At 45.0% G+C, this 23,364-nt stretch overlaps 2 protein-coding genes across 3 annotated transcripts; both read right to left on the bottom strand.

The window, feature by feature from the left end:
* Positions 1–601: 601 nt before the first annotated feature.
* Positions 602–13,565, bottom strand: UBE2Z (ubiquitin conjugating enzyme E2 Z). The gene is made up of 7 exons (XM_077164668.1): positions 13,124–13,565; positions 11,119–11,191; positions 8,908–9,095; positions 6,429–6,540; positions 5,182–5,294; positions 4,493–4,583; positions 602–2,613 (listed from the first exon to the last, which is right to left on the bottom strand). Exons 1-7 carry the CDS (start codon positions 13,444–13,446, stop codon positions 2,443–2,445), a joined length of 1,071 nt encoding a protein of 356 aa, XP_077020783.1. The 5' UTR covers positions 13,447–13,565; the 3' UTR covers positions 602–2,442.
* Positions 13,566–19,668: 6,103 nt separating this feature from the next.
* Positions 19,669–22,458, bottom strand: ATP5MC1 (ATP synthase membrane subunit c locus 1). 2 transcript variants are annotated; one of them, XM_077164672.1, is made up of 5 exons: positions 22,378–22,458; positions 21,747–21,794; positions 20,761–20,838; positions 20,222–20,400; positions 19,669–19,887 (listed from the first exon to the last, which is right to left on the bottom strand). In XM_077164672.1, the coding sequence occupies exons 2-5, from the start codon at positions 21,783–21,785 to the stop codon at positions 19,773–19,775; spliced, it is 411 nt and encodes a 136-aa protein (XP_077020787.1). In that variant the 5' UTR covers positions 21,786–21,794; positions 22,378–22,458; the 3' UTR covers positions 19,669–19,772. The 2 variants fall into 2 exon arrangements, with proteins under 2 accessions (XP_077020787.1, XP_077020786.1); XM_077164671.1 differs by having other exon boundaries at positions 22,308–22,394.
* Positions 22,459–23,364: the final 906 nt, after the last annotated feature.

The following is a 23,364-nucleotide window of genomic DNA, read 5'->3' as shown; positions in this document are numbered from 1 at the left end:
GCTTTCCTGTATAGTCTTTTACAAAGTACAGGCTAGTGGGACACTTTGTGATCTCTCTACACGCATGGTCAGCCAAGAAGAAGAGTGGCTCCACCAGAAACCAAATACCTCCTCTGGGAAGTTAGGGAGATAGTGATGAGCCAGGAACCCAGAATCTTCATGATTATGAGCATTAAATCCTTAAGACGTACTGGTTTAGTATGAGAAAATTAAAAACTCCATGGTTTATACTATCCTTACTAAGATACCCTCCCTTACCGGGAAATAGTCACTCCCCAAAGCTTCAGAACAGGTATTACCTTGAAGGTAACAGACTAACATAGTATTGCTCTCACTGTTCCAGAGCTGGAGCCTTAAAAGCAAACAAAAAACCAGATCCCTTTATTCCTGGTTGCTAGAAACCTTGTCCCAGTAGCCCTGCTTCCTCCCACATTAACCCAAATTTTAAGCTTCCAAACAGCTTGCTGAACACTTTCTCCCTTAGTTTCAGTCCCAGGTGAGAGGTGTGGTTATCAAGATGACTCCCACTGTTCCTTTACACAAGCCCTCCCACACCCATAGGCGCTTCCTCCTTCTGCCAAAACAAACTTTATTGCACCAAAAAGAAAAAAAAAACTTCATTTATGTACAGTCAGATATAAAGACATCTCTTTGACTCCTGTGCATATATTTCCTCAACTCAAGATTAGGGCGTAAAAGTCAGGCCACTATGCCAGACGTGCTCTGCCCATGGCAGGGCCAAGGAGAGGATTGTCACTTGAAAGTGGGAACACTTAAAAAATGGATGACAGACAACACTGGACCTACAGACCAAGGGCATTCTTCTATGCCCTGGACTAGCTCTGGGAGTGGAAAAGGGTAATAGAAGCAGGGTCCCTTTTTTGGATCTCTATGTGAACAGACCCAGTCTTCAGGTATCAGAGAGAAACTTCCATTCCTTAAACCCACTCCCTGTCCAGTTTCTCTGTTTCTTGCCCTCCCAAGTAGGACATTCTCCTTTGTACCCCTTCTCCCCTCAGATCCCCCAGGGGAGTCTCATGATCCACAACACAAGAGACCTTCATAGCAGCGGGCAGGGCAGTTATCCTCTCCCTTACAGGTGGCTGGATACTGACAGGCCCTGCGTCACAGGCGTCACTGATACCCTGCTGGGAGCCATAACACAGCAAGAATCTGGAAAGTACTGGGGAGAATACGTCAAAAAGGGGAAGGATGGATTCCCTGGATGCCCAGTATCACAGGGCACCTAAAGCACATTTTTCTGAGCCAACCAGCTAAAGGATCACTGCAGCTAAATACAGATAGAGAAGCGACACAGCCAGGCAAACACCCATCAGAGCCAGTGACAAAGAGCAGCTGGGAGAGGGGGAGGGGAGAAAAAAGGAGTCTCCAGAGTCCCAGCCCAATCCCCTTCTGCCATTGGCTACCTTTGCTCCCCATAAACCCCTGGGGGGTTGGGGGTCAGGAAAGGGGACAGGCTGGGGCAAAGACACATTAAGGACAGCCAAACAAAATACAATAGGAGTAGCATCAGTCTCCCCGTGCCCCACCCGCAAAAAGAAATATCCTCATCATGACTAGCATTTAGGAAAACTTGTAAGAGACTATTCTATGTAGTGGCTCTAATCCCATACACACAGCAGCTGTCTGTGTTGGGAACTTTTCAAATCAGTGATTGCGGGAACAAATAGTATTTTCAGTTTCTTATGGTGTCTGGATAGGCTTTACCAAAACCTTGGTTCAGACCCAGTCACATTTACCTCCTGTCTTAAACTGAGAAAGGGGTGAAAAGCTGGGGGGCAAGGGGAAGGTGCTTAGGTGCTAGGTAAAGCTTACTGATCAGCAGCCTAGACTCCACCACTGTTCCTTCTCTTTGGTCTGTCTAGAACAGTGACTATAAATTAAGGAAAAAAAAAATTATGCTGGCCTGTGGGAAATAATGGGGGAGGGGGACAGGGAGGAAAAGAGCATTGGGAAGCCCTGCTTCAAGACTGAAGACAGACAGACAACCACCCAGACTGCTTAAGTGTCACAGACAGCCCCTACCCCAAGCCCCCTTCCAGTTCTCCTCCAAAACCATTTGGGCACACTCCCTCTTGGAATGGCAATTTCTGTCTTCCACCTATCCCTAAGGAGCTGGCCCCGTGGAGAGGTCGGTTGTTTTGTTTGCCAAGAGGCCCTTGCGCTAGGTGCTCCTGTATAGGTACCTTGGCCCCTGATAGAGGATGAACATGGCCCCAGATGCTCGAGAGCCAAGGAGGTCAGATCGCGAACAGTGCCCCCACTTCCACACCCTGGGATCCGAGCTCGCTTGGTTCTTGCCATCTTGCAGGATGATGTCACGTTTGGAGGGAGATACACAGTGCCTCTCCATCCCTGGGGTGGAGGGGAGGGACTTTGCTGGGACTCTTGAGTTGGGGGGAAGGGAACGGGGAGCAGGGTCTAAACCCTCAGGCTCCCGTGCAGGTCTGTCTCTGTCCCAGAGGAGCTGCTATCAGAGTCCATTTCAGCATTCTCATTATGGAGCCTCTCCAGCACTTTCTGACGAATCAGTCCCAGGCGCATCAAGAGGGACTGGTAGTCAAAGTGGCCCCGCTTCTCTCCAAAAGGGTCCTGTGGGGGAAAGGAGACAAGGGGATGGAAGATTCAAGTCCAGGTAGCTTAGCCTACAGAAGGCAACTTGGGCCCATGTGAAAAGCATGCTCACTCCTGAGCCCTAGGAACAGAAAAGAGTAGAGCACAGATAGTTCCCAACAGCATACAATGTACCCTTTGCATTTGCCATCCCAAATAGGTCCCCAATATGCAGCAGGGGGAAGTGGTAAAGGCAAGGTAGGCTGGGAAGAGAAATTCAAGACCAGGACTATAATTATTAAGTGTGTCTGTGTTTTCAATTAACTTCATTAAAATTTTACAAGGGAAAAATTATCCTCATTCTTTATACCCAGAAAGGGTAATTTGCAGGTCTAGAACTCAGAAGTTCCAACTTCAGACAAACACCTGCATCCTCCCCAGTAATCCTGCAGCACTCTCCTGTCCAGATCTCTGAGCACTGTTCCAGGCCATGGAGCACTGATCCTAGCCCTTGTCATTCTAGACCAAAGATCTCCAAACATTTCACAGAAAGGAGTGAACTATCCCCAATATCTCAAAAATAATTATGGTTGGATGTGGAGGATATATAAAAAAGAAGAGTTTAAAATGCTGCTGAAAGAATACAGCAGCACAGTATGGACAGGATTCAAACAAGTGGAGACTTTCCTCCCTGCAGCCACAAAAAGGTACATGGTCTTTTCCCTCTCACATTTTGTTTACTTTTGCCCACATTACCCTCATGATCAGGATGCCAGTGGATGCCAGGCACTAGGACTAGTGTCTGCATTCTTCACTTATAAGAATTACTCCCCCAACACTGAACTTGACACTTAGTCTGAAGCTGTCAATTTTTCAAATCTTCCTTCTTGGTTGCATTTCTACCCACTCCTTTCTCCCCAGATAAGGCCCTCCATTATCTTCCCTTACCACAGGTTATTGTTGCTACACAGATTGAATACTGGGAGTATTCCCGAATACCAGCAATGAGAATTTCTGGTGGGAACAAACTACAGCATGTTCATCTTCTATGATACGCTCACAAAAGGTTCAGGAAACAAGTCAACTCTAAGCCTGCCTTAACCTTTGAGCTTAAATGTGGCAGATGGGTGAGAAGAGCTTAAAGGAAAGATAGGGAAGCTGCCATTTACAAAAACACTCAAGGAAACAGGACATATACTGTTGGTGCTGGCTGGATAGGCAAACAGCTCCAGAACTGGAGAGAACCTTAAGTGATTATGTAAATCAAAATATTTCTAAGCAAGACTACCAGGTCAGTGACTCAAAAGACTTAAGAGCAATCCTTCAGAATAGGAGATTTCTCTCCCTCTTACCTAGCCATACTTATATCTGAGTCTATTTATGGTTTGGATAATAAGAAGCTCATTTTACAATCAAGCCTAAATGCTACATGCTTACTAGAAGCATCTTCCTAGTAGAGGCAAAGAATGAACAACTGGTTACCACCTTTGGAAAAGGAAACTTCCAACAAATGATACTGTATATCCATTGTTTCCCTAAGCCTTCTTTCTCTATGAGCACCTCCGGGGAAAAGAAAAAAGATGCCATCAATTTCAATAAATGACTCTCCTAATCCCTAAGATTTTGAGAAGTCTGCATGTTTTTGGCTTAAAAAGACTACTGACCAAGAAAGGAACTATTAGCAGCCTAGAAAGCAGGACAGTTCAGATTCTACTCATTTGGGCACTTATTTTATGCTAAGAGCATAGAGCCAACTCCATATATGACTTTAGGCAAGTCAGTCTCCTTTCTCGGCCTCCTCAAATGATACAGGTTTACTTTAGCTCCGACATTCTATGAAAGATGTGGATGACTCACTTCTGGAGGGAGTTTATACTGTCTGCTGTGGGGTCTCTGGAATTAACAACGGGGGCATTACCTGCATAGTCTGGCCTTGAAGGTGTAGGCGATCTTTGCAGGCCACCTCATAGAAATCATAATACTCCAAAAAAGACTTCTCCATCACCCCCCTTGAAAACAAGCAGATAAGTATAAGTTAGGAACTGATGTGTGTGTGTGTGGGGGGAATGTCACCCCTTCATCATCTACTCTTGATACCAAATTAAGCAGCTAGACTTCCCAAGCCCAGATTTGGTTTCCCTCAAAGATCTTTACACGGAAAAAGGGACAGCTGATTGCCCATGGTTTCTCTTGTACCTTAGGGATTATAAAATGAGAGTGGCTGTAATATTCATCAATTCAATCACAACTCCAATTCAGGACTTGCTCAATCTTTTTTTTCCCACAGACAATCCCTGACCCCAAACCTTGCTCACCTCTCCTAGGAAATTTAATTAACTGACTCTGTTCATCTAGTTTTCTTTAACACTAAGAAATGAGTTTATTCTGAAGTCCTCTATCCCTCATTTGGCTGTAGAACAGTTTTGTATCTTTAATATGTGTAGGCCCTGAGGGCATGGAGTATGTTTTTCCCTCCAGGCTTGGCGCTCTCAAAGGACAGAGATGCCGTCTGATGCTCAACATTGGTCTTTGTCCCAAAAGTCCACAAAGGTGGCAAGCCAGCTAAATTTCCAAAGGGAATACCAAATGGACCTTTGTGATACATACCGTAGAGGTTCAGGACAAGGACATTTTCCTTCCATCATGTCACAGACTGCCACTCTGATGGTCTCATGTCGGATACATTCATTGTAGTTTTTGCTGTCTCCCGGATGTCTCTCCTATGATGTAACAGACACCATAGTATCCAAGTACAAAATTTAGGCAACAGAGAAAAGCCAATGGGAAGGGATTTCAGGATTGATATGGGGTTGTGATCCAGGAGCCAAGTACTTGAACTAAGAAGAGGACACCTTTCCCTCTATATGGCAAAGCCACAAAGATTAACACCTTTATTTTTGAGACCCTTCAAACACACACACACACGCACACACACACACACACACACACACACAGAGCAAAATCCATTCTTCTATTACAGGTCATTTGAACTACAATCAGCAATCTAGATCTATCAAATTTTTCTGAGCCTGAAATAAACCTTAAGAATGAAATGAACTGTTTTATAACCATCTAGGTTGAGTTATATTTTGGGACTATCATTGAAACTTTTTCTTGTGCTTATTAGTAATTCAAGGAAGGCACTCTGGAACAGTTGAGGAGCTCTGGCTTTGGAATCACAGTCCTCAGTACATTCTGGATTCTACCCTTATCTGTGCATCCTTGTGAAAGATAATTAACCCTGCCATGCCAATTTTTTCACTTGAAAATTGGGGTAACGTTATTCACTTCACAGAGTTAGTATGAGAACTGAATGAAAAATAACATATAAAACATATGGCAGTGTGTGGTATAGAGCATACCCTTGGAAAATGTTTCTTCTGCCTTCTCTTCAGCAGGGTTGACTACAATATTTTTGCCTTAGAGCCTCTTGGTTCTGTAGGTAATGATACTTCATAACCCCAGAAGAATGGCTGGCTCAGCAGTGGTCACTAGGGAGTACCTTAAGGCAATGTTGGAGAATGGAGGCATACAGAATGGCTGCAGCAGCTCCCAAAGTAGGCTCAGAATTAATTTCTAAATGACTCCACTGACCTCTACATAGCGACTAATCCAAGTCAAATGAAAATAGCTCAACAGTATTATTTAAAAAAAAATCACCATTAAAGAGCATAAATGCCAGCTCCCTTTTTCTCCTACAATGACCAGTATAAATCCAGAGGGTTGCAGACCAATTCCATGCATCTAACCAGGTAAAACAACAACAACGAAAACAAAACTCTCAAGCAGCCCACTCAGGTCTCTTAACACTCAATATTCCAGCCAAGCCCCAGAGCTGAGCCCACTGGGCTTACCTGTTCAAAGCCAGGCTCATTGTGATAGGGGTTTTCAGTCATCAGGGACTGAATGGAGATGAGCACAGAAGAGATGCTCTGGGCTGGGCTCCAGGCAGGGCCAGTCCATGTACTGCAAGACACATCAGAAGAAAGGGAAGGTGATGAGGCTGAGAAAGACAGGAAAGGCCATTTCAGAGAGACCAGAGCACAAGTTCGCTGGGGTCTGGCAGCAACACCATTGGTGACTCAACGTTTCTTTCACTATTTTTATCCTGGAATTTCCCAGTTTCTGTTTCACCCCTATTCACATGAAATCAGTCAACTGCCTAGTCCTTGTATCAAGAAGTAGGACAAAGGACAAGAGGGTAAAACAAGGGAGGTAACTTTGAAGGGCTTTTCTTTGGGCTAGAAGACAAATAGTAGCCATGTAAGATTATGATAAACAAAATGGAAGAACTAAGGTAAGAAAATAACTTCAATGGCTATATAAACTTTTACCTCTATGAACTCAAAGAGTTTACTTACTTATGGGTAATGATGGAGTTATTGAGTAGAGAAAGGAATTGAGCATAGAGGCACACAGATGACCGAAGCCAGCTGGTTAGAAGCCACATGGTGGGGTTAATTATCAGGGGTCTAGTTCTATGCCAGGACCCCAAAGAGTCAAATTCTCTGACAACTACAGAGCTCTGCCAAAGGACAGGAAGAATATAAAGGGCAGCTTCCAGACGGTGGAGGGTCTGAAAATCATAGATGGAAAACATCTTAAAATATGAAGAGAAATACCAAATTTACTCTTTTTTATAAACCTGATCAAGTAATAATGAGGAGGGGTAGGCAGCTTGAACATTAAAGGCCTTTACTTTTGGTTCAACTAACTGAAGAGATGGTACCTGAGTTGGAACTTCAATACAACCTGAGCCAGGGCAGGTCTGTTCAAGTTAACTGGCCCACCTGCCTTTTCCTGTAGTACTTATAGAAAACCCAAGTAAAATGATACATAATAGTAACTTCAGAGCTTGCTGTTAGGCACCTTTCAACCTTTTCTTTTCTCAGTTTTGCTCCCCCAGAAATTGGAGACTTCACTTTCTCTAAGGCTTTACACAAAAATTCAGGGATTCAAATCAACATTAAATTTTTTTTGTTAGTAAGTCAGACCAATATTTTTTTCTAGGTGGGAAGGGAAGGAAAAGAGGCTGATAAAGCACTAATACAGTCAACTAAGAAAATGTAGGAATTTTCCACTTTACAGTGCTTCATGTCAGTTTTTCAATTTCAGGGTAGTTTCTCCTTTTCCACCCAACATACTTCTGGCCTACCATCTTATTTCCCACTCTTAGCTGGTGCCCAATCAAAATATTTTTATTAAGGCCTAATAAGGGAAAACCTATCACAAAAACATCTTCATAGAACAATTGCATATAGAAGCAATGGCCAAATTTCCTTACTTCTGTGGTTTATATATACCATTACCCTACCAGCACAGACCATCATGTGCCCTAACAAGACGAAGGCCTCCTTTAGGACAATCTTTTTTAAAGGATTTCCTCACTGCCACAATCATAGCAGAACATAAATATTCTGTATTAGAGCGTTCTTTAAAAAAATGAATCATGTCTTCAGTTTGCTTCAGCTGACTTTTCCCCACACAAACCTGAAAAACTGTTGGACAGGAAGGAAGAATGCAGTATCACCAGTTTGGGCAACTTTCTCAACTTCTATCTGCACTTGTTCTTCAACTCAAGGAAAACTGAGACCGCACTAAAAAGACCAGCTCAGAATATGCTAGACAGCATTCCCATTCTAATTTTTAACTCTCAAAGGCAATTAAGAAGGAATGGATGGGAATTCCAGAAGCAAAATCATGGTAGCACCCCAAAACAAGATGCATTCAAAACTTGTTTCATATCTGATATGATTTCCATTCTCAGGTATTTTTCATTTGTTTGTTTAAATATCATAATCACCACCACCACCACCACCACCTCCAAAGCCACTCATTGAAACTCAGAAAGACACCCACAATCTTGAATGGCACAAATCTGCAGCCTTTCTCAACCTGTTCCGGAGAGAATTAAGCCCTAATGCCCTAAGGGAGTGGTTCTCAAACTTGAGTGTGCACCAGAATAATCTGGAGGGCTCGTAAAACCACAGACTGCAGGGCCTCATTCCCAGTGCTTCTGAGGCAGTGGGTCTAGGGTGGAGCCCCAGGATCTGCACTTCTACCAGTTCCCAGACGGTGCTGATGCTGCTGGTCAGAAACCAACCTTGGAGAACCACTTTGCGAAGGCATTCATTGTTATTTAACGAGCTAACTTCTCTCCTCTGGATCTAGAATGATAATAGTTGTGTACAATCCTGGGGAAAATTGAGAAAACAGTCGCTCCAATCATTTTTTGTGTTCTGTGGTTCAGATGAGGAACCCTGGTTGATAAAGGCTGACCTAGAGTAATTATTTGCTAACGACGAACTTGGCCACTTAGAAGTCTCCTCTTACCCTAGAATACTCAAGCAGACTTTCCCATTGCGGTAGAAGTTGGGGTTAAACCTCACTGTGTTATTGCCCGTTGTCATCAGTTTGACCCGAGGTGGGTGGATGGGATAGTCGGGCGGACACCGAAACACGAACAGGAAGAAACCCCCTTCATAAGGAGTGTCAAATGGGCCTGTGATCAATGCATGAATCTGCAAAATAAAACCCCATCTCAAAATTATGAGGTGATGTCCCACCCCAACCCCTCCTAGTTTCAACCTGCTACCCATGCCAGAAGTAGAGCCCTCACAGTCTGATATCCATTCTGTATCCTCACTCTGCAGAATGAGCACCCTGTTCTTATAATACTAATATGTACATTTATGTTTGAAATTTTAATAAATTCCATTACAGTGGAGTGGCATCTTACTCAGGGGTTAACTCTAAAGTTAGAGGCCAAAGGAAAATTGACCTAGTCAAAATCACCTTGAATATCCCTTAAAACTCCCTTAAGGCATGGTTTTTGTACAGACCTTCCTATTTAGTGATATGAAATAAGAAATGACTAGAACATGCAAAAGACAGTATACCTCTGTAAAGTAGAATTCTAGTTTTTTTTTTGTTTGGGCAGGCACCGGAAATCGAACCCAGGTTTCCAGCATGGCAGGTGAGAACTCTGCCTGCTGAGCCACTGCGGACCCCCCAATTTTAGCATTTTTAAGAAATTAATGCATATTTTTACAGAGTATGTATCTTTGAATTTGCCTAAAACACACATATGATACAACTCCACCCTCAATTTATGTGGCACAAATGGGAGGGAGGTAAAATGAATGGAAGAGAGGAAAGGGACTGCAGACCACACAGAGCTGAGGGTTGTGATGGATGCCTAGGGTGTCTGCTTCCTCCCCCAGAGGATAAACCTACTGTGGAGGAATCTAAGGATGTGACTCAGGCAGCATTCAGCTATGCCAAAGATACAAAGAAAAATAGGGAAAACTTAGGGTCCTCTCAGAGCCATTAGAACACCCCCAGAACTTTCCCCCAAACTACTGGTTAAGGAAAAAAAAAAAAAAAAATTAAAAATTAAAAAAATTAGAAGCCCTCAAAAGATAATACTAAATTTTCTTCCTCTAGCTTATTACTGAACAAGATTTCCCTTCCTGAAGGGAGGAAACCTAGACTGAATCAGTTACATTTCTTCTTACACTAAGGCTCCTTGGCATTCAAGTCTAGTAAGAATTTGATCAGCAAGAGGAAAAAAAATATTGGGGTCTAATACCCCAGTCTATAATCCTTATCTTGCCCTGGTGATGCCTTAAATTATATTCTAGCCCTCAGTCATTTAAAATAGCAAGTTCAGTTGATTTCAGCATAGCGTAAATTCTAGGACCCCAGGGATTAGCATATTAATGCTGGTACTCAATTGAGGACAAGATGTCCCAACAAAAACATTTCCAACCACAAAAAGTAAAATTAAAGGGAAGCCTACTCAAAACAACCAAAACATACTAACAACAGAAAACCTGAACTTTTCCTGTAAGGAATTTGAAATTATAAGGAGTTTTCATTTAAACAACACTGGATTTAGGAAACTTTAATTTTTTTTAGGTTTAGGTACAAATTCACTTTTGAGGGTAGAGCACACAATAAAAAGGAAAGCCTAGATATCTTTCCAGAGGAATTCAGCATTATATATTACGCTTTCTCCATGTTTATTTGGACAGAGAGGTCTTTGGGATGGAAGGAATATTCAAAAGCAACCAGTAAGGACAGGGGCCTAAACAAGGCCCTTTAACTACAAACACTGTTCAGCCAAGTTTGGCTTAACCCAACTTCCCTGCCCCTGATTTACAGTACCATATTAAAAGGTCAAGAGTGGCAGGGTGGTGACGTGGGGAAAAGCTGAGTAGTATAATGAACAGGGTGACCATATAATTTATCATCCAAAATGAAGCTAAGAGTAAAACAGTGCCAGATTAATCATTGTGCAGGGACAACAGGCATAAACCAGTATCTTCCAAGCTAACAAGTACCTATGGGCACTCTAATAAAGAGACACCTGGGGTCTTGTTCAAGGCTCTTGATCAACTTACTGTGCGACCTTGGGCAAGCCACTTACCCTCGTGGGGTCTTGATTTCTTTGTCTATATAATCGGAAAGATGAGCTGAATATCTCTTCCAACTTCATGGACCCAATTCCCCAATAACCCCCAGCCCCACCAAATAACATACCTTAGTCATGTCAACAGTATCAGGTACAACGAACATTCCTGGAGGAGGCTCCTTATAAATGGACATGATATCCCTGTATAATACCAAAGAGGAGGTAGGGGAGGGCATGAGGGAGGGGAGAAAAAAGGGAAATCCCTTGAGCAGAACAGTTATCACCTAAATGAGACCAGGGTTCGAGAAAGTGGTGCTTGGTACCACAAATGTTTGCACTGTCTTGCTGGCTGAGAAACCTCAGCTGAGTACTTGTCAGGCAGGCAGAGGGCAAATTATTATCAAAGGGGCATTGTTTTCTTAGGGGGAGGGTAGGGAGAGGGAAATAAAATCAGAGATCCCAATAGCATCAGATGTCACCCTGGAAAAGCCACCCCATTTACTCACTTCCTCCCACACGGCAATTCATTCACTCCCCACCTCCGAGATTTTCAGGTACTACAGCTGAATGCGAAATGAAGATTTCTTTAGAAATTGGGAAGGCATTATCAACTCCACTAAAAAACTAATCTCATAAATCACAGGGTGGTTGATTGAGTAGGGGATTATGAAGCAAGGAAGCTACCAAGAGCAAGGGTGTAATGGTCTTTTTCTTGCCCAGAAGACTAGATATCTCTTCAGGCTGGGGACAGGGAAGTCTCTGAAATCGCTGAGAATCTCACATCTGGAAGATGACCACTAGAGGAGAAGAACAGATTTCTAGGTCTCACCTCACACACTGGAATGATCTGTTAAGAGCAAGGGTCTAAAGTACATTCTAGGTGGGGAAAAGACTGAAGACTTGCTAGGGTGAGTAGGAACCTCAAAAGCATAAATAGGTGGCAGAGTAGAGGAAGAAAGAACTGGCCTAAGTCAAAGGTGTGTCGGGTAGTAAGACTGAAATGGCTCAAGGAGTACAAGAGTTGAGAAGGAGTGCTGAATTTCTTAGAGGCAGAAATCGTAGCAGGGTTAGAGTCCTCTGTCAGGCACTCCTCCAGGTACTTTTACACACAGTACTGCTTGATTTTTGTTACCATCTTGAAAGGTAGGCAGAGAGACATCTGATGGGACTCAGAATGTGGGGATAATAATATCTAGATAAGGATATTTGTACTGGGGGCACAGGGAAAGGAAGAGTCTGGTCACCAGGAAGCAGGTGTCAAGATTAATTGCAGCTAAAAAATAAGCATTACCCCTTTTCTATACAATATGTACTATGCTTAAGGGCTCGATAAAATTTATCTATTAAATGATATGATCTAAAACCAGTCATCCCAGAAATAAAAGGCACAGAATGGACATAACCCTTTGTTCCTGTATTCAAATTAGGTATTTACTTCAGAAAAATAAACCAGATGATGCAGAGGGAAAAGAAAACACAGGAAAAATGGTCCTGGGTGGGATATTACAAACCAGAGTCCCGGGTGTGTGTGCTAAGTTCCTGATACAGGTGTGAGAGGACAGCTTTGGTATACTGAGAACGGGGTTCAAGAGAAGGCTGAGGATATGTGAGGGAAGTGAACTTGGCTTGAGGAGGGGGCTATGGGAAGGAGCCTGAGGAACTGGCAGATAAAAAAAAAAGCTGACTCGGGTCTAAGCCCGGGCAAAACAAGGCTGGGACTTGGGAGAAGGCTTGGGGGGACAAAATGGGTGGGGCCTCCGAGCAGCATCTAGCAAAGCTGAGGTGGGGAAAGGGGAGCGATGGACCGCGCGGAAAGAGGGAGGCGGTGTTTCTGAAGCGCGAAAGGGTCGGGTTTCGGGCGGGATGTATGGGGGGTTGTCCGGAACAGAGACGGAGGGCTCATGGGAGGCTGCCGAGGGGCGGGGTCGGATCTGGCCACGCGAGAGGGGCTTTTGGTATGTGGGGCTGGGGGGGAAGCTCCGGCTTGCTTAGATCTGGTGATTCGGGCTGGGCGGCCGCGAGGGAAGCGCGGAAGCAACGGGGGGAGGGGGGAAGTTGTAGTGGGAAAGGGTGGGGGGCGGGGAAGGTCGAGCCCCGCCGCTCCGGGCTGGAGGAGGAAAAACCCCAGCTCACCGCTTGATCCGGAGTAGACACTGCGGTGCGGTTCGCTCGCCGTCCCAATCGGAGCTGAGCGTGGGGTCCCAGTGGCTAAGCAGTGCGGCCCCGTGAGCAGCGGCCGAGGGCGGGAGCCCCGGCAAGGGAGCCAGGCCGCTCCCCGGCCCCCCGGCCCCGCCCGCTGCCGCCGCCGCCGCCCACACATCCGGCAGGAAAGGCGGCCCAAACCCGCCGCCGCTGCCGCTAACGCCAACAACACCAGCAACGCCGCTCGCCCCGGGGCCCGCTGCCCCGGCGCCCGCCGTAGCCGTCGCCGCCTCCTCAGTCGGACTCTCCGCCATCGCTGCTTCGCTTCCGGGACTGCACGGCAGCACCTCCGCCGACCAGAGCGGCCGCTGCTCCTTCTTGCTGTCGCACCACCGAGAGCCGGGCCAGAGTGTCCCCACCCTCCGCTTCCACAGCCCGGGCTGCGCTGGTGGCGCTGGCTCCGCCCACCCCGCCCCAACCAGCGAGAGGCTCTATGCAAGAGCGTCCACCCACGGTCCTCCAGGGCGGCGGGGGTAGGAACTAGTCGGTCGAGCGTGGGTTTTGGATCTGCGTTGAGCCAGCGCTTTGCGGGAAGAGGTTCTACGACGTGTCAGGATGCCTGGGTGGAGCTAAGAGCCCAAGTCCGTGTCCTGTTATTTTCAGATGTTGAAAGGGTAGGGGTAAATGTTCATGGAGTAGAATTGGGATTCAGCTTCTTTGCGTGGAGGCCCAGGATCGGTGGTGAGGTTCTGTCTGAAAGGCTTTGTGATTTATTTTTCCTCCCTGCACCCTCATCCACGCAGGCAGGCTACTATTGCCCTCTGCCCCCCATCCCCACCTGCAGCGGGACGTAGAGGAAGGAAGGAATCAACCTGTAATAGAAAACCACTTCACTTTAGAATATATGCAACACACTTTTATTAAGGGCCTCCTAAATGCCAGGCATAGTTGCTAGTATGGCCGTAGGGATAAGGAAACAGAGAGAGGCTGCTAAAAGCTGAAGTGCACAGGGAAGAAAAAACAGCCCTCCTGACTCCAAAATCAGTACTTTCTCTTCCCACAAACCCTTGCATATACAGGTGTCCAAGGGGCTTTGAGTGTAAATTCTGGGAGGATTCCTCAGGACTTTGCTGAGATATGTCCTAAGGTTTAAAAAAAAAAAAAAATGCTACGAATTATGAGGGTGCCTTCTAAAAAAAATTTCTTCCCTTTTCCCCCCGAGAAAGAATACAGGTCTATAGTCTTTTCCAAACCGCTTGGGGCCAAGTTGTGCTTCAGAATTTAGAGGAACACCCGCAGTAGGGCGTGGGGCAGCACCAGTAACCAAACATATTGATATGACTTTAGCAAAATGTATAAACATTTTGTGCTAATTTGAGCACTGAATATTCATAATGAGTTGGAGGAATAGCCTCACTTTTGGATAACATTTTGCTGCTAAATTTGTTTTTAAAAAAAGTAGTACAGTTTTCAGAGCTTTGTGAATTTCCAGTAAGGGGCTCTGAACTTGAATAATAATGACCAACATTATTGGAGGCTAAAAAAATTTTTTTTAAGGTAACATTTATTATGTGCTTAATATGCACCAGGCACTTTGTATACATTGTCTTCTTTATTACTTTTACAGTGCTATGATGTAAGTCCTATTATTAGTCCATTCTGACAGATGGAAAAACAGGCTTGCAGAGGTTCAGTCACCTAGAGGGGGTCACATTGCTAGCAAGTGGCAGAATTGGGGCTGTGAACCAATCTTCCTGACTCCAGAGAACAAGTTCTAGCTGCTTTGTAATATTGTCAGTGCTTGAAATTCTCAAATTCTATCTTGTATTATAGTTTTTAGGTACCTGTTGCCCCCACCCTACCACTTATTGCATACATTTCCTGGGAGCTCTGGACCATGTGTTACCTGCGAGTCCAACACAGAGTCTGGCACAGTTTAGACACATGAAGTGAAATGAATTAATACAATGTTTTACACAGAGATCATTTTTTTGTTGGTGTTGTGTTTCATCACTCCATAGTAAAGATACCATAATAGCTATGAAAGAATACATGGGGAGCTGGTAACAGATAGTTTGGTTGCTTACAAGGTGGGCCAAATGGTATACTTTTTCATACTTTTGTGCTGTATGTATACAAGATACATAGTTTGTATCTTGCCTATCCAAACTATGTATCTTACTCATTTTTAAAGAATTTTGCTTGGGTATTATTTATTTAGTGAGGTGGTCAAAGGCCAACTTGTCAGACCTCACACAAGAACACTACTCCAGAGTTCCTCCGTGGCACAGCCTGAAGAAGCCCAAAAGATGGTAAGAGGATGTGGATTCCTCAGTCTGGCTCCTCCTCATTACTGGACCATTCTTTTCAAGTGCAAGGTGTGGCAGTAATGAGACAGTAAAAAGAGAACATTTACCTTAGATTCAGGAGGTTCAAGTCCCCAACCTGCATCACATTCAGCTGCTTTAAGCCTATTTCTGCCTTCATAGAATAGTGATAATTCCTACCTCTCGGGGGTTTTCTGAGGATTAAGTGGGACATCTTCAAAAGTGTTTGGTAAAGTGGCAAGCACTGTACAAATAATGGGTGCTTCATTTGCTCATGATCTTTCTCTCCCCCAGACCTTTGCTCATGATGTTTTCTTTACTTGGAGTCCTCTTTCCCTCTGCTTTGAGGGGAGATCCTAGCTATCTGACCTCGTTGAGCCTCTGTTCTTCATCAGAAAAATTGGGAAAATAACAGGAGCTACTAAGAGATAATGTGATAATGAATGTGCACTATGCCTGGCCAAAGTAAATGCTCAGTAATAATTAACTCCTATTATTCTTACTCATCCTTCAAGGCTGGCTAGAATATTACTTTCTCTGCCAAGGCTTAACACTTCTAGGCATATTATTATTAATTAGTCATTTTAATGACTCCCTCTTCTGGTTCTTGTGGCTATTCATATCTCTATTATAGCCCATACTATTTTTTATCTTAGTGGCTCAGTTACTCATCTGTTTGGCACTAGGTGAGACCTCCTCCAGGGCAGGAAGCTGGAGCACCAATCCGTGTACCTCTAGGACCTGACATTTAGTGGGTACTGCATAAATGGTGAATAGAAATAGAAATGAGGACGTGGTAGCCAGTTGCCCTTCCCCTAGTCTTGTATCTTCAGGATTTCACCGTCACCTCCTGCCTGTTTTCTTTCCAAAGTCCTGAACTAAGTTTGCACAAAGAAGCTGCAGGGCAGGGCCTGAAGGGCTGCAGGGGACGCAGCCACTTAAAGAAGACCAACTCATCACCTCCCACGGGAACTCTGAGAGGCCTCTGAGCTGAGGTAAGGGAAGGCCAGGGAGAGCGGAGCGGAACATTATGAGCCACTGCTCAGTTCAATGTTCAGTAAAATCAAGGTAACACCTGGTTACTTCTCACTGGCAACTTGGCCAGAGGGCAAGAGTGAGCTTCTGGAGCCACTCCCATGCCCTCTAGGGCTGGATGCCACAACCAAGTAATCTTCTACAGAAACCTGGATCCAAGCTTCTCTCCTTCCTCCCCCAGCAATGGGCTGCCCTGTGTTGGGGTAGACTTGGTGCAACAAGGTTTGGTAGCATCTTGCCTGTAGCAAGTGCCCTCCTTCAAGGACAGGAGCTGGCAAGTGTCCTAGAGTTCTGGTCACTACTGTGCCCCAAATCCTTTCTAAAAAGATACTCCGTGAAGATTTTTCTTGCATTTCCCAATGTCTTGTGTCCATCTGCATCTGGGGGAGTCCTTCTCCTCCAGGACCTCCAGATGAAATGATACCAACCAAGGTCATAAATCCTGGACTAAAAGGAGAAATCAGAACTTGGACTGTTTTGAGGTTTCCAATTACAAGTTACAATAGCTATGTTTAATAATTTAGTAATACATGTATTTGCATGTATTATCACATTATTACATCTCATTAATCTTCATATATATTACATTTATCTCAATACTGTACATTTATATTTTACATGTATTATCTTATTTGTATACACTTACCTGTATTCTTTCATTTTTTTGTCACTACTATGTTGAATTTTTATCTCCATTTAGAGATGATGAAATCAGGTTCAAGGGGAGATTGTTAACATCCCAGTTCTGAAAAGGCAGGACTCAGATTTGTACGTCTGTCTGACTCCCAAGCCCGTGCTTTTTGCCGCCATGCTGAACTCATAAGGCAATGGTTTCTAATTAGCTTTTGGTCACTATTCCACTGAAATATAATGGGAGCTGTGGATCTTCTCACAAGAAAATGCACCTGTGTCCACTCACAAATATTTTGCACTAAGCAAAATGGTCCCATCCCTGGGCCAATACATAGACTGTAAAGAACTTCAGTGGTAGTGATGGAAGTAACTAGCCTGGTTGGAGAGAGGAGATCCTCCCTAACACTCTGTGGCTCCAGTGGGCCCACCAAACTCACTGCTGGTTTGGGTTTGTAAGCCCAGAAATTTCAGTAGAGCCTGCAATAAAGGGAAACTCTTCTCAGTCCTTTGGCAAAAACTAGGTTCTTGGGAGTTTCACAAGGCAGACACCTCTGGGAGCTGCTCTTTGTTACCACCAAAGAGTAGTGACCCAGCAAGGATGTCAAAATGAGGTCCCAAAGGGATACAACATTCCTTTTGCATAACAGCATTACCAGTTAATCCATTGCTCCCTTGGCAATACCTCAGCTGCCAGTTCAGCCTCAGTTCCCTTCCTTCTCTGTGGCTCTGAGATCCCTGGGCTCTTTAGCCCAGGAAACCATTACTGGCTTGCTGTGGGCCACCTTGAGTGGGCCACTTAAGATGAAGAGGCTAAAAGGACAAGCAGCAGATGATGGTAGACCAGTGGTTCTCAAAACGGGATGATTTTGTCCTCCCAGCCAGGGGAGGGGGCTGCTACTGGCATGTAGTGGTTAGAGGCCAGGGAAGCTGCTAAACATCCTTCAATGGACAAGGACAATTGGTCCCTGGCCCCAAGTCTACATGATTGAGAAACCCTGTAGTATAAAGACTACAATTGTGAATTAACATTAGATTGTAACCAATGACTTATATAACCCTGGGCAAGTCACTCAACCTCTGCAAACCTTACATAAATCATAATGATAAAAACACAAGTTCTGGAGTTTGAATCCCAGCTTTACTAATCAGTTATATGACCTTAGCTAGGCTACCTTGCCTCCAAGCCTCTATTTCCTTACCTATAAAATTCATCCCTCATAGGGGATGAATTACTTAATCATGGAAAGAACTTAGCTGACATTCTTACAACTAATGGTAGCCTCCTTGTTTTTCCTCTTCGAACTTTCATAGCATATGGTTTCTGTACCCACAACATTCAATAATATATGGCGTGGTTCACTATCGGGTCTCTATGCCACAAGTTCCTTAAGGGCAAGGATTTACATCTGCCTTCCCCACAGTCCCTGAGAAGATGCTTACCACCTAAACACTTGCCTGTCTTTAAATTGCATGTAAACTGAATTCATTCTTGTTTCACATTTGTATTTTTAACCCTCTTTGCTGGTTGCCTTTTTCCTGGAAAGTTTTGTTAACTCTAATCAGGAATGTTCACTATTTCATTGAAGTTCTGCAATAAGTTGTAAATAAAGTTTTCACAAAATGGGTCCTACTTATAAGTTTTACTTCTTTTAAAACCATCCAACTTGAGACAGACCACATCTCCCAACACCACTGCATTAATTCTGCCCACAGATTGCTCTTGATGGGCTTTAGAGAAGCAGCAGCTGTCCATATTATTAACTTAGCTTTATCTTACCTGTGATGTCAGTCCCACTTAAACCAAGTCAAGGGAGACTGCTAGGCACAGATCTGTAAACCCACAAAGATGCTGTGGGTTTCTAAGCTTTCTAAGTAATCCATTAGTTTGGCTCATGCCCAATTCTTCAAGAACAGGGATTGTATATCTTACACGCTTTATGTATGAACATTTAGGCACTCTAAGAAAGGCTAATTGATAATGAAAGTGAAACTTACAAGTAAGGCTAAATACTACCAGATGGAGACCTAGCTCCACCTCTTACCTTGCTGTTCAACTTCTCTGGACCAAGTTTCCAGATCTATACTCTTGTTGTGGAACCAAAATGAAAATAAATAGGACAGCACAGCAGTTAAAAGTTCAGGCTGGCCTGAAGGGGAATCCTCAACTCTGGCACTCACAGCTCTATGACCTTGGACAAGTCATTTTACTTCCCTAAGCCCTGGTTCCCCATTTGTAAGACAGGTTTAATAGCTGTGCTTATAATTCCAAGTTTGTTCAGATAAATTAAGCCTCCCTCCCCCAACTGTTGCATATAAACAATCTATTAAATTTGAAGGGGGAAAAGCACCAATTGTTCATTAGTGGGAGAAATCTATGCTCCTCCTGGGAGATGAAGAGAACCCTCTGTGTTTTTACAGTTGTAGCAGTGCTACTTATCAGCCCTGAGGAGTTCCTAATTACCACTGGCTGACTTCCCTCTTTTCTCTTCCCACCTTTTCCCAAGGCCCTCCCTAAGGGCAAAGGAAAGAAGCACAGGCATATAAAGATAGAAACAATGTATTTAATGGTAAAGCTTAGCAAACTCCAAAACGGGGCATGGCCTGGAGTCGACACAACAGGGATGGGTAGGTAACCAGACGGAGCCTCACATGGCGAAGAGGATGAGGAAGGCAACCATCAAACAGAAGAGCCCCATGGCCTCAGACAGGGCAAAGCCCAGAATGGCGTAGGAGAAGAGCTGCTGCTTGAGAGATGGGTTCCTGCCAGGGACAGAGATCGATGCTAGCCCAGGGAGAAGAAAGGGTGAGAGGGCATAGCTGGCAGTGGAGAGCACAGGAGGTTGAAATGGATGGGAGGGCTATGACTGGGAGAAGGCCTAACCCCCACGGGGATTTTGATGGGCAAGCAGAGTGACAACATGGTAAGTTTTAAGTGCTTCAGCTTGGACACATATTTAGGTTCTGATTCAGAAGTCACTGGACAGAACAGGAGACAGATGATATAAATCTAAAGGCTCCTGAAAGGAGTTCAAGGCTTCCCCCAAATAGGTTGCAACTTACGAAGGGAGATGCTCTAGGCCACCCCCAAACTTACCTGGCATAACCAATGATCAAGCTGCCAAACACTGTCCCAATGCCAGCCCCTGAGCCAGCCACACCAACTGTGGCAGCCCCAGCACCAATAAACTTGGCGGCTGTGTCAATGTCCCGGGAGACAACACTGGTCTGGAACTCCCGTCTGGCCACCTGGAGCGGGGAGCTGCTATAAGAAGCCTAGAAGGGGGAGAGGGAAAGAGGGTGAGATTTAGGGAGAGAGTGAAGAGAAAATGAGGCCCAAACACAGGTGGCTGGCTGACTCCATCCTTTCACTCCACCCACCTGAGCTCTGAAACTGTTGGCAAACTGCCTAGTAAGTACAGACTACTCTGACTGTAGAGCATGCTGGGTCTTGGGGTCTGTTTGCAGACAGGGTTAGGGAAACTTCACTCTTGCGAGTTTCTCACCTACAATGCCCACATTGGGGGACTTAGGAGAACTGCAGATTCTCTAACTCTTCTCCTACTGACCCCTAAAGGCAACAAACCTTAAGGACCCATCTGGGAAATTCTTAAGACAGCCTTTACTCCCTTTTACCTGTTTAGATGGGATCTCTGGTCTACTCAGGAATGAGGCAGACACAGGCCTGATTAAACCCCTGGTACAAGAGCGGATCTGTAAAATCAGAAAATACACACACTCCCCAAAATCAGGCAAAATAAAAAACCCTAATTGCTGAATTTCTTCACAAATGACTGCAAACATCTTAAACCAAAAAAGTTCAAATATTCAAGGCTGATTAATTTATTTCTGTTTCTACCAGATAGGCCTGTGCCAGAAGACAGCCATTCTAAGACCCTGGTGTAGTCAGGAGTGGCAACCTTTATCATTTGAAACTATGTGTCAAAGTTCACTTCTATGGACACAGCCTTCATCAGTATCCCAGAGTGGAACAGTGGAATCCATACTATCAAACCAGGTACAGGGAAGGTTTGTACTCCGATCACTCCAAAGGAGTCAGAGTTGGGGTGCGCCAGTAAGTCTGGCATGAAACAGCCATCTAAGCAGCAACATCTGTAACATGCCTTCCTTGAAATATTTTTTAGTGCAGTGGTTCCCAGCTTTGGCTGAAAATCGGAATCAGCAGGGGAATTCTAAAAACCACAAATTCTTGAGTTCCACCTCCATTCCCAGAGTTTGATGTTAATTGGTCTAGGGTGCAGCCCGGGCATCAGGAGTTTTAAAAGCTACCCAGTTTATTCAAGGTTGAGAACTGCTTTATTATTTATTCAATAATAAAACTGTTTTATTATTTATTTTTATTCAAGATTGAGGGCTGCCTGGCTATGGCCAAGCCAGACTGGGGGTAAAGGTCAGATCCAAACTCAGACGACGTTCCACCGCCAAGGAAGTAAACAAGCTTAGTTTAGAATTATCTGCTTGATTCTACAGGCCTAAATAAACACAGCATCCTACAGCCTTCCCAAAGAGCCAACATCATCAGAACTCCTCTGAGTTCATTCATTAAATATTGATGGCTCCCTGCACCTGGCACTACAGATCATTCCGGAGACTCAGCTTACCAGAGCCGGAGAAATGAGTAGTATCCCGGTGGTCTGCATTTTTTCAGTCTACAGAGGCAACAACAAAAAAGTTCCACTGAGAGCCTGGTCGGTTGGTTATCGCGGTGACCTTCGGTCGTCCCCTTCACCCCCGCCCGTCCTCCCTGGACCACGCTCTTCCTTGCACCGGGCCCCAGCCGAGGAGGGCATTAGAGGTCACAGGGACCGGGCGAAGTCCCCGGACCACCACCTTCAGCGCGGCGGGTCTGCAAAGGAAAGGTAGAGAAATCGGAAGGAAAGGAAGGAGGCCCAAGCACCAGGAGGGAAATGTTGAGAGAGGGGATGATCTCCTGGGAAGGCTGAAGGCAGATATTGAGCACGTGCTGTGGACAGCCCTGCCCCTCTTACACAGCTGTCTTCAGCCCACCTCAGCCTGCAGTTAATCGCTCATTATCGTTGGTAATAAACATTAACTGGTAAGGTTACAGCTTCCCATCGCCCCTCCCGGTCCTGCTGTCAAATGCCTCTTCACACAATCGAGCCCAAAACCCTGCTAGTCGCTGGCTCCCGGGCCCACGTCACCTGCACTCCCACTGCCCTGGTTTCCCTGCTCGGACCAAGGCGCTCGCCCCGCTCAAGGTGACTGACTCACCTCCCAGTTTCAGCACTTGGGTCTCGGCGCTCAGCTCCCCCACCCACGTGTTCAGGGTCTACTCTACTCTCATTGGACGAAATTCCTCCCCAACTCTCATTGGTTGACGTCATCGAGTTCTCCTTTTATTATTGGTTTTCCGCAGCTTCTTCCTCTCTTTCCACAGGAGCTTCGTGGCAATTCCCGCCTCCATACGGCTGGAGGCGGGGCTTCCTCCGAGATCTGGTTTACCATTGGTCAATCTCTGAAATGTTCTACCATAGAGTCGGTGGGACTTAAGGTTCTATAGCCTCCCGCACAAAATGGCGACCAAGGTGGAAGCTGAAGAAAAAGGCGTGGGAGAGATGACCGGACGTATTAACGCAGACGGACACATGACCTTGGACCTGAGCTTTCATTCGGGTGCTCAGGCCTTCAAGCGCGTTGCATATTGGGATTTGTAGTCGCGTCGAAGGTCCCTAGAGTTGCTGAGATCCCGCGAGACATTTCTCGTCCCGCAAGGAGAGCCAACGCCTTTGCGGCAATCCCCGCGCGAGTGATTTGTGGAAACCTTTGCTTCCGCTTTGGTGAATAAAGGTTGGCTTCGCTGGGTTGGAAAGTTCCAAAGTGGGAGAGCGCGGTTTTCGGGGTCTCTACGCACGGTTAGCAGTCATAGATTAGCTACTGGATATTTTTTAAAAAGCATTTTTTATATTGTAAAACAGTATTCTAAGAATAGTTAATATCCTGACAGAAAAATGAACCTGAAGGAAAGCAACAGGCAATTCCCTAAAGAAGAAATAACACGTTGCAGGACAGAATGTGCAGCCTTACTGATCAAAGAAACAAGTTTAAACGCACCATTTCGCACTTACCAAAAGAGCCGTGTTCTTACTGATGTGAACCGGGCACTCTCTTATGTTGCTGATGAAGCTATGAATTAGAAAACCTTTCTTGAAAGCGAATTGGTTGCATTTATTTTTTTCCTTTTTTAAAAAAATATTTTTA

This window comes from Tamandua tetradactyla, chromosome 6 (genome assembly GCF_023851605.1).
Source record: "Tamandua tetradactyla isolate mTamTet1 chromosome 6, mTamTet1.pri, whole genome shotgun sequence".
NCBI lineage: Eukaryota > Metazoa > Chordata > Mammalia > Pilosa > Myrmecophagidae > Tamandua > Tamandua tetradactyla.
The sequence above is the reverse complement of the archived record's forward strand: the minus strand, read 5'-3'. Positions and strand labels throughout refer to the sequence as shown.